This window comes from Rhineura floridana, chromosome 2, assembly GCF_030035675.1.
Source record: "Rhineura floridana isolate rRhiFlo1 chromosome 2, rRhiFlo1.hap2, whole genome shotgun sequence".
Lineage (NCBI taxonomy): Eukaryota > Metazoa > Chordata > Lepidosauria > Squamata > Rhineuridae > Rhineura > Rhineura floridana.
The window spans coordinates 41,093,090-41,103,704 of NC_084481.1; the positions used below are offsets into that span (position 1 = coordinate 41,093,090).

The following is a 10,615-nucleotide window of genomic DNA, read 5'->3' on the forward strand; positions in this document are numbered from 1 at the left end:
AGATATTCATGTGTATTGTACCCAAGCTATACATCAAAGTACCACTGGAATTAAAGAAGTATGTATGTATTTTAAGTTATGAAGTAGCCAGCGTGGTGGTATCTAGGAAGATAACGGTTGAAATCCTTGGTCAGCCATGAAACTCATTTGGGTGTCTTTGGGCAGTAACTGTCTTTCAGCCTAACTTATCCCACAAGGATGTTGTGAGGCTGACATGATAGGCGGCATGGGAACCACATGTACCACCTTGAATACTTTGGAGGAAAGTCGCAATGTAAATGTAATAGAAATGTAATAATAACAGACAGCCTGGATTCAGTCTTCCCAGTTCCTGCCACAAGTTCCTCCTCCTCTAGAAGCCACAATATTTGCCAATGGTATCTGGTAATCTCGGCATTCACTTCTCAGTTTGTGCAGCCTGAGGACATGGACAAGATTCTTGGAGAACTGAGACTAAAAACCTGGATGTTTGATCCACACCCTTCTTGACTTATTAGAGCTGCCATGTTACAACTGACCTGCTGGGTGATGGAAGCTGTAAAATTTTCTCTAACAGAAGATGTAGTTCCAACAGCCTTTGTAAGACTCAAGAGGCCTTTGTAAGACCTCTTGTAAAATAAACTATTCCACTCTAATAACAGAGTGCTCTCAAATATCCATTTCTAGACAAGGTGCTTAAGCGTGTTGTGGCAGCGCAACTGCCAGGTATTCCTGCAAGAATAATACTTATTATCTGGATCTATTTCACTGTGAACTGGTTTTGGGACTTAGGTAGATTTGGCTATCCTGGAGGATGACCTAATCCGGGTAACAGAGAGGACGAGAGATACTGAAATTTTCCTGGGTCAGTCAGCTGTGTTTGATACCATTGACCATCATATCCTTCTGGGCCACCTTGTTGGGATGCGACTGGTGGCATTGTACTTCAGTGGCTCTGGTTGTTCCTTGGAGACTGCTGCTCCACCCCATGGCCACTGGTGTATATTGTGTGATCCAGAGGTCCATCTTATCTCCCACATCATTTAACATCTTCACATAATTGTTTGGTGAGGTCTAGAGATTTGAGCTGAAGTGCTATCATTATGTAGATGATACTTGGGTCTGTCTATCTTTTCCCTTTGATCAGAAGAGGTCCTGAATCAGTGTCTCAGTTGGAGTGCCAGCTATGTCCTTTCTGGAGAAGATAGGCCTGGTCCCATGGCAATTTGTGCTTTAGTAACATCAATATTTTTATTATTGTGCTCCTTGTGTTTGGAAACTAAAATTGGTTCAAAATGCATCAGGTTTAACTGATGCGAGTCATAAGAAACCTATAACTTTGCTATTGTCTCATATTTCTTGACTGGCTGTTTGTTTCCTGGTCTAATTCAAAAGTGCTGTTTTCTGATCTTTTTAAAGCCCTAAATGATCTAGGACCAGGATTCGTCAAGTATCCTTCCATATGAACCGATCTGTGCACTTTGATCAACATCAGAGGTCCTGCTCTGTCCGAGTGTCCCTGCCTTTCCAAAAATGATTCTAATGGGCTGTTCCCTGATTTTTTTTGCTATGAGTTTGCATTTTCTCACTTAACCTTTTAAAATTGGTGTTGTCATTGCTTTAACTGATTTGTATTGTTAGCAGCCTTAGAAGGTCTTCAGAAAGGAAGGATTAAAAAAAACAACACTTCATGTATGCCATAGCTACTTTGGCTGATTTTGGCCATTTCGTTTTGTGCTTCACTTGGTTAGGACTGTTCCTTTTAGGATTGTTGGTAGCTACAGTGGTGTAGTGGAGGGGGAATGTAAAGGAGTGCCACTCCAGGGTTTTTGTTTCTTCAGAGTAGGAGCAATGATGTCATCTGCCAGAGCTCCAGGGTAATTGATGGATTTTTCTTGCTCTGGCAAGTGAATGAGTTGATAATGAGGCTTTCAAGTTTGTGACAGTTTAGCATAGAAGAAATGAGAGAATGAGGAAAAAAGTCAAGGGTATCAAAGACTACTAGCCATGATGGCTATGTTCTACTTCCACTAGTTGCTGGAAACCTTAGGAGGGGAGAGCACTCTTGTGCTCAGGTCCTGCTTGGGGGCTTCCCGTGGGCATCTGGTTGGCCATTGTGAGAAGAGGATGCTGGACTAGATTGGCCAGTAGCCTGATCCAGCAGGCTCTTCTTATGGCCTTAGAGGCTGAAACATTTTTCTTTTAGTTTGATGGTTTTTTTTTTTTTAAAAAAAAACGTTTTGCAGGGTTTCTTAATCCAGTAGCTTGCTTCTACTGTTAAGTATTAAGCTAGTTTTGACCTACAGAGAATTTTCTTATATGACTTTGAGGCCTGAGGGTATGTGAGGCGTATGCTAAACTTAAGCTGTATTTCAGTGTTCATCTCCAATGGATGAAAAGCAAAGTGGTGAAGTGTGTAGGTGAGTTTAGTTCAGCCTCTTCCTTATGCCAGCCTTGCAAATAAGCCTATAAATGTTACTAGCCCACACAAAGACTTTCCTCTTTCAACAAGCCTTTTAAGTAGAGACTTTATCCCAGTCTGCATCTATGTTGGAATTGCCTTTTAATATGTTTTTAAACCTTCTTTTTTAAAAATATATGTTTTTAAAGCTTTTTAAAAAAATGTTTTAAAGATGTTTTGTTTTAATATGTTTTTAACTGTTGTTTTGTGTTAATATATTTTAAAGTCTGTTTTTATAATGCGTTAAAGTGTTTTTAGTGCTTTTGTTTGCTGCCCTGGGTGCCTACTGGGAGAAAGGGTGGGATATAAATCTAATAAATAAATGCTTACCTGCCCATGAATACTAGTATAAGGCATTTGGCGTACGTCAACAGCCAGAAAGAGAGGAAGGAATTCATGCTCATCTAGTTGCTGTTGTTGTTGTTTATTTCTACCTTGCCTTTTGGCCAAAAGGCCCTCAAGGTGGCTTACAAAAAATAAACACAAATATAAAAATACATCAATAAAAAAACAATACAATTTACAAAAAGCAGCAGTTACAACATCCAATAATAATACGTTAACAAATCACAAAGCAAAAATTCACTCCTCTCTCTTCTTGGCCTTCTAAAAAGGGGCCCAGGAGAAAAGATGGGAGACAAACGCTCATCTCCTAATTGGCAGAGACACATACAAAAGCAAGAAAAGTTTTTCTAAAAGGAACAGGGAAAGGAAACTTGGCTCAGTAATGGCGGACGAGGGAAATAGCAGTGGAGTCAATACCGTCCCGGGAAACATATATCTCCGGCAAACCTTCCCAGTCTAGGTTCAAAGCATACTCTTCTCTGTGCTCCTGGAACATCTTACTCTTAGTCCTTTATGTAACTTATTCCTGAAAGTGAAAAACTCTTGACCCTTGAACTCAGTAGTAGTGCTGACATGAAACCATTTTGCCTTTAAGGAACCCCGCTCCTACATAAGGGAAAGAGTGTGACCAGCTGACCAGTTCGCCTGTTCAGTCTGTTCCCAAGTCCAAATTATAGATAGGCATCTGCCTTTTCTCACGGGAGGTCCCACACTACAGCTGAGCAGGGCCCCACTTTCCGTTCAGTCTGGGGGTGTACATTCTTGCTCATTTAAAAGATTGTTTTAGGAAGAGGGCAGATGAAACCTTCACTTAGCTGTCTTTTCTGAAGGCAAATTTACCCTGAGACAATGTAGACAGGAACATGGGCTTACTAGGGAAGAGAATTGAATCCACAGTTTGAGAGGTATTTTTTATGCCAGTGGTTGATAGCTGAAATCTGTTGTGCTTTTGCGATATGTGCAGTCTCACATAGTTAAAACACTTTTTAAAATGTAAGTGACTGTAAAACTGTCTTGTTCACTTGCATTATGCCATTCTTCCATGGAGCCCCACATGGGAACAAACCAGTGAGAGTGCTTTTACCCAAGGCCATCTAGCAAGTTTCATGGGGAGGTGAAGGTTTGAACCTGGTTTTCCATTTTCATCCTGCATACAATGATACATTAGCTCTCTCTGTTTCTGACCAGTCCAAGCCTTACTCGAATGGTTTTGTAACAGCCTTTACCAGCTTGGTATCCTCCAGCTGTGTTGGACTACAACTCCCATCAGCCCCAGCCACTTGTAGTTCATTGCATTTGGAGGGCACCAGGTTGGCAAAGTCTGGTTTATAACAAACCTGTTACATTTCATAGTTTAAATAATGTGGTGCCCTTGGCATAAACTCTGCATGCAAGAAGTCTCTCTGTTCAGTAATGCATCTTGACACACCACTGTGCTTAAACCTTCAAAAGCTAACTACTATTATAGGATTTAGGATTAATTAATTCCATTTGTGTGCTACGCCCTTTTCAGAATGGCTTCAGGCTTTATCGGGAGGGCTTCCAGCAGAAGTGCATTGCTACTACTTTGGAAGTGGCTTAGTGCATGGGGTTTCTTGAGTTCAAAACTCAGATCACATTGACTTTATAAAAATTCCATCTGCATTTAAATTACGATTTTTCCTTTTTCCAAGAGGTTTGGCAGAAGTGTTCAATTACATATTTATACAATGTCCCTTTTCTTTCATCATATTGAAACAACTTTCTGACTAACAGTAACTTCTTAAGATAAGGAGGGATTTATTAACCTGAACGCATATATTGGGAGCCTCTGATAACATACGTTAATTCTGGGGGTGATTTTTAACACTTTAGATCAAGAGTCTTATTTAAACTTGGACCAAGTCCTTTTGCCTTTCTTTGATGAAGCTCTTATGACTGGTCAAAACAATTTTAGTTCTAATAGTGCCTTGGTTGATAAAGTGTTGCATGAAATGACTTGATAATTCACATAATGAACTGTGAATGATGATGTGTCTTACTAAACTCTCACGTTAATTTGTCAAAAGACAGAGGATTTGCAAATGTTCTACTCAAACATTGACCAATATTTGGGGAAAATATATTGTATCCAATTCAGAGTACTGATGTTTTATTTCTTACATATGCAGGTGTATTTGACATGTCACATTGGTACTAAAATATTGATTTAAATTGTTTTCTCTAGATGAAGCTTTAGAAGATCTAAAATCCCAGAAGAAAAAAATAGTAAGTATATCTTTCCCAGGCTTTTCCTGACTGGCAACAGCAGGCTTTCCTTGCCTGCTGTTTGTAGGGTCTGAGATGGCTGATACTAAGGAAGGCAGTCTTTTAGATATTTGGGTCCCAAGCCATTTAGGACTTTATGTGCTAGTATTAACACCTTGAATTGGGCCTGGTAGCTCACTGGCACCCAGTGCAGCGCTTTCAGGACTGGTGACACTTGGTCCAATCGGGCTTCCCTGTTTAACAGCCTAGCAGCCACATTCTGCACTAGCTGAAGCCTCCAAAGTGTCTTCAGGGGGCAACCCCACATACAGCATATTAATCCAGACAGAAAGTCACCAGAGCATGGATAAATTGAGTTATGAATTGAACTGCCCTGCTGCAAAATATCTTTAAACTTAAGCATTGAAAACTTATCCTGAATGTCAGGTAGCAGGGAACCTAGAAATGTTGATCAAACTTTGTGAATGTCTGCCATATCATACATATCTTTGAGCCAACGGTTTTGCCTGTTAACTCTTTTATTCCTTTTTACTGTAAATCAGGGGTAGCTAATGTGGTGCCGTCCAGATGTTTTTGGACTCCCAGCTTGCATCAGCCCCAGCCAGCATGGTCAACAGACAGGGATGATGGGAGCTATAGTTCAGCAGCATCTGGAGGGTACCACATTGACTATCCTTGCTGTCAACTATTGTGGAAGGGAAATTAGTCAGAAAGTTTGCAATTAGTTCTAATGGTGGGCTGCTTTATGAGATTGGAGAGTTGGATGTTTGTGTTTGTGTGTGGTCAATAATTTCTTCCTCTGAGAATCCAGCCACCTTTTAAAGCCTTGTATACCATTAATATGTTGCTCCTGTAGCAGAAGCTATGTTTTATTTATTTTCAAAAAATTTGTAGACCGCTTTAAACAGAAAAAATCTAAGCAGTGTACAAGTAGCTTGACTGTATTCTTATTAGGTTGATCAGACACAGTGTTCTAAAGTCTTAATAGCAGATGTAGGCTGCTGGATGCCAGAATTAACTTTTAATCAGTGACTTTAAAATAAGTTTTAATCCTAATTTATTTAAAATTTAGATCCTGCGTTCCTACAAATCTGATGCTGTTTAGAGATTATATGTCCCTAGGTGCATCAGGGCAAAAGTCCGAATATGTTTTAGTAAATGTGAGGTAGTGCTGTCAGCCTCAGGAAGGAATGCCCAGATAACACATTTTTTGCACATCTGCTCACTTGTTATAGCTAAATATGTACTTTTTAGTTAGGGGCATGCAACCCTAATACTTTTGAGGGCTGTTCTTATGGTTTTACTTATTCAGGAGAGCCACATCTTTGCGTTTAATGGCAGAAGAGCATTTTTGTTACAATTTTTTCATTTGGTATGTTGTCCTTAACCTATTCTGCATACCATCTGCTTCTACTTCTTTCTGCCCTTTTTCTCTGCAACACCACCCACATCTTGGCATCCCACTCTGCAGGGCCCACACATCAGAGGTGTGACAGCACCTGTTCCCTGGGATTCCTTGCCTATCAATATTAAGCAGGCACCTTGGTTGTACTGTGTTCGACACCTGCTAAAAACTCAGACGTGTACTTTTATAAAGTATATTGTTTTTAAAACTGTTGATTTTATCTAGATGGAATAATTTATGTCTACTTTGTTTTTAAAATCTTTTGATTTTATCCATATTTTCTTGTGAATATTTTATGTAAAATCCTTAGAGGTTTTTTGATAAATTGGTGTTAAATACAATAAAATAAATCTTTCCTTACTAACAAGGCCATAATATTTGTTTGCCACTGAGTACTTCAGTGAGCTGGTGAGTGGATTTGTTGGATGTTTGCCCTTATATTAACTCTCTTGTTCCCCTCCCTGTTTTCCTGCTTCATGGGTCTCATTGTACTCCCATTTCTCAGTTCTCTCCCTTTTTCTTCATTTACTTTCATTCCCTATCTCTGTTCTCTATTGAGTTTGCCAGCCATAACACACAAGGTTTTCACTCTCCCAGTAATTCAGACACAGGCTGTGGGCTGTAGCTGGCTGCAACAGGCTGGAGAAGCAGGCTGGATGACTTATCCCTACATTGGAAGTGATAAATATTCCTTCCTTAACGGTTTTTGTTTTGTACCATGTCTGTTAAATTGTATGTCTGTGGGTAGGGACTTTTGGATTTTTATTTTTTAAAAATAAAATACTGTTGTAAGTCTATACAGTATAATAAGGAACTGCAGTTCTGGAATCTCTTTGCTATATTAAGGCTAGCTTCAAAGAAATTACTGTATGGTATTGTTAACACTGATTAGCATATTAAATTGGTTCAGCTTCTAAAAGCCGATTGAGCCAGTGTGGCATATCCTTCAACTTACAAAAAATGTCAAAATTCTACCTGTTTTGGGAAATTGCTCTTCATCATATCCATTTGTGAATATTGGAATCCCACCCCACCAGAGTTGTAAGACCTAGTAGAGAAGTTAGAAGTATTTTATCCTTTTTGTTTGTTTGAGTTGCTTGTTCTCTATCAAAGCGTTCCTGTCTCTGTGTTTTATGAATAAAAATGACTTACTGTGTTTCAAGTCCTCTGGACTAAACAGTAGTGCCTTCCCATGTGCCTAGCTGTTTTGGTAATAATACTGATCTGAGAGCAGTAAGCCTATGATAGGTTGAGAACACTGGGGACAGAGAGATTGGCGGGAGGGGTCCAAGACCTTGACAAAGATATGCACCCTTGTCCATATGGTGGGTCCCAAATGGGAACAGGGTAATAGTGCCACCAGCTCCCTTATGCTCTAACATGGTTTTCCCCAACCTGCTGCTCTCCAGTTGTTGTTGAATTATGACTGCCATCATTCCTGCCTATTGGCCATGCTGCCTAGGGCTGATGGGAGTCAGCATCCAAACCTTCTGGAGGGCTCCAGTTTGGGGAAGGCTGCTCCCTTTTGAGGCACGTCCCTGAGAAGTAAGTTTTGTGGGAAAACACAAAACCCTGAAGGTGGGTGGATAAGCTCTTTCAGGGGAGCTGTTGCCATTATACATGTCAAATTGAGGAATCTTAATGGAATGTGATGGGTAGGTAAATACAGGCTTTCCTTGTAGTTGTGACTTCTGACTGTGTGGCCTTTAAAAGGGATTAGAAAAACAGTTAGTTTAGTCTTCGATAAGGGGTTTTGAAAGGGCACAAATGTTTTGTGAAAATGTTTTCAGTAACTTATAAGAATAAAAACCTGTGTAAAAAGGTCAAGGAAAATACAGCTTGTGAGCCAATGAATTTTCAATTACCTTTCTTATGTACACTTAACTTTCAAATTACACTTGCACCTTTCACATGCTAGTTACTTGTGCAAAAGATTCTTCTCTGTAAATAAATATTATACATGACTTTGGTCTTGGAGGTCTCTGATTCATAGGGTCGCCATAAGTCGTAATCGACTTGAAGGCACATAACAACAATGATCTGCATTGTTCATCTTGTGGGAAGGGAGGTGCCACTCCCAACAATTTTCTTGGTATTGTTAAAATTAACAGTGCCAGTCATCTGTCTGACTATATAGTCAAAGCATGAGCACCAAGTACATAGCCAGATGTGGGCTTTAAATATGTGAATTTGAGGAAATCTAGTTCAAGAAACAACTTAAGCTAAATAAGAGTTGGGAAAGGAAGTAGGAAAGAGCATCACTCTTCTAACTTTCCCCTTCAACTTTATATACTTTTCAAGGGAGAAAAAGGTATCCACCCTTACCACTTCATGATTTAAGGGGGCAGGGAGTGGCGAAGCTTAGAGGCTTCATGGGTGCCAGGAGAAAACGTCAAGGGGTGTGGCATTGGCAACCCAAATGGATCTCTCGGTTTATGTAAGTTATCTGTCATTTAGATCAGATATGGCAAACCTTTGGCCCTCCAGATGTTGCTGAACTACAACTCTTGTTAGCCCCAGCAAGCATGGCAAATAGCCAGGAATGTTGGGAGTGGGTAGTTCAGTGACACCTGGAGGGCCAAAGGTTCCCCATACCTGATTTAGAATAGTGGTCTTATTCTCTGCCACACTGGCATGACCAAGAAATAGAAGCCCAATTAGGCAATGCATCTCTACACAGATATGCACAGGAATGGCTGCAGCTCAGTGGCACAGCAACTACTTTGCTTTCAGGAAGTCCCTGGCTCAATCCCCAACATCTCCAAGTAGGACTGGAAAAGCTTCCCTCTCTGACAACCTGGAGAGCGACTGCCTGCCAGCATAGAAACTACTGAGCTAGATGGGCTGTTGGTCAGGCTGTGTATAAGGTGGCTTACGTTCCTGTCCTAGAGCAGAGCTGCCAGCTATAGGGTTGATGCTGCTGCTTTGGTCAAGCACTGGGCTGGAGGCAGAGGAAAAGATTCTTATCCCTTCCTTGCTGCCCTATTTGGCCAAGGCGGCTTAGCTACAGAGATGAATTACACAGAGTACTTGGGAACGTGAGAGGCCTACACTACTACTATAGCTGCTGTTGCTAAGTGTCAATACAGTTGAGGGCAAGGGGAAAGATCATTTCTTTCTCCTTCTCCTTTGACAGTGGAGGTGCTGCTTTCAGTTTAGGGCAATGTAAGATGCATTGCCTGGAGGACTGGGGTAAACGATGCTGCTCTGGGGTTGCGTGAATGAAAAGTATAGTGGGAGGGGAGAGAGGCAAAACTGGTGGAGACATGATACTGGGGTTGGGCTGGGTGGGGAGAAAGTGCCAAGGAATGAAATGGATTGGTAAAGGGAAGTGCGGAGGGGGGAGGTATGAATAGGGAGAATATAGGAGCCAAACTATGGGAAAGAGGTTGAACCCTTCCTTTTTAATCTGGTACCGGCTCACCCCTACTTACTCCATTTAACAAGTTGTGAGCTAGTCCAGAATAATGTAATTCTAGAGGTTAGAAAAATGCTAAGGATTTGGTTTCATGGGTGATTAAGTATTTCAGACCTAGGAATTTGCATCGTCTACTCTGAAGCATTCTTTCACTCTCTATTATAATGTGTGATATCCAGTGTTGGGCCACATTCAGACCATACATTTATTCCACTATTATTCCACTTAAACAGTCATGGCTTTCCCCATAGCATCCTGGAAAGTGTAGTTTGTGAAGGGTGCTGAGAGTTGTTAGGAGACTCCCCAGTTCTCCTCACAGAGCTACAATTGCCAGAGTGGTGTAACAATCAGTCCCTCTTCCCAGAGAACTCTGGGAATTGTAGCTCTGGGAGGGGAATAGGGATCTAACAACTCTCAGCACCCTTCACAAACTACACTTCCCAGGATTCTTTGGGGGAAGCCATGATTGTTTATAAAGTGGAATAATCGTGGAAAAATATATGGTCTGAATGTGGCCTTAGTTATACATAGCGTAGACTCATTGAAATCAATGGACAATCTCAGTGGGTCTACTCTGTATGACTTAGTTGGATGTCATCCAGTATTTGTGGCACTAGCAAGCCACATCAGCAGGCATCAGGATGGATCATTCCTGAAGGCCTCTTTAGATCATTCTGTTGGATAGTCATAAGCCTTATGACCTAAGGGCAAGAGGCATATCTGTTTTTATCCAAAGGGAGCTGAACTTACCTAGAAAGCA

At 40.9% G+C, this 10,615-nt stretch overlaps 1 protein-coding gene across 4 annotated transcripts in view; it reads left to right on the forward strand.

Moving 5' to 3' along the window:
- LNPK (lunapark, ER junction formation factor) overlaps positions 1-10,615 on the forward strand; it is a 57,561-nt gene that overhangs the window by 20,831 nt on the left and 26,115 nt on the right. For all 4 annotated transcript variants that reach the window (XM_061608407.1, XM_061608405.1, XM_061608404.1 and 1 more), the window contains exon 6: positions 4,992-5,032. In XM_061608407.1, the coding sequence (XP_061464391.1) occupies positions 4,992-5,032 (41 nt within the window). The remainder of the gene's footprint in view (positions 1-4,991; positions 5,033-10,615) is intronic.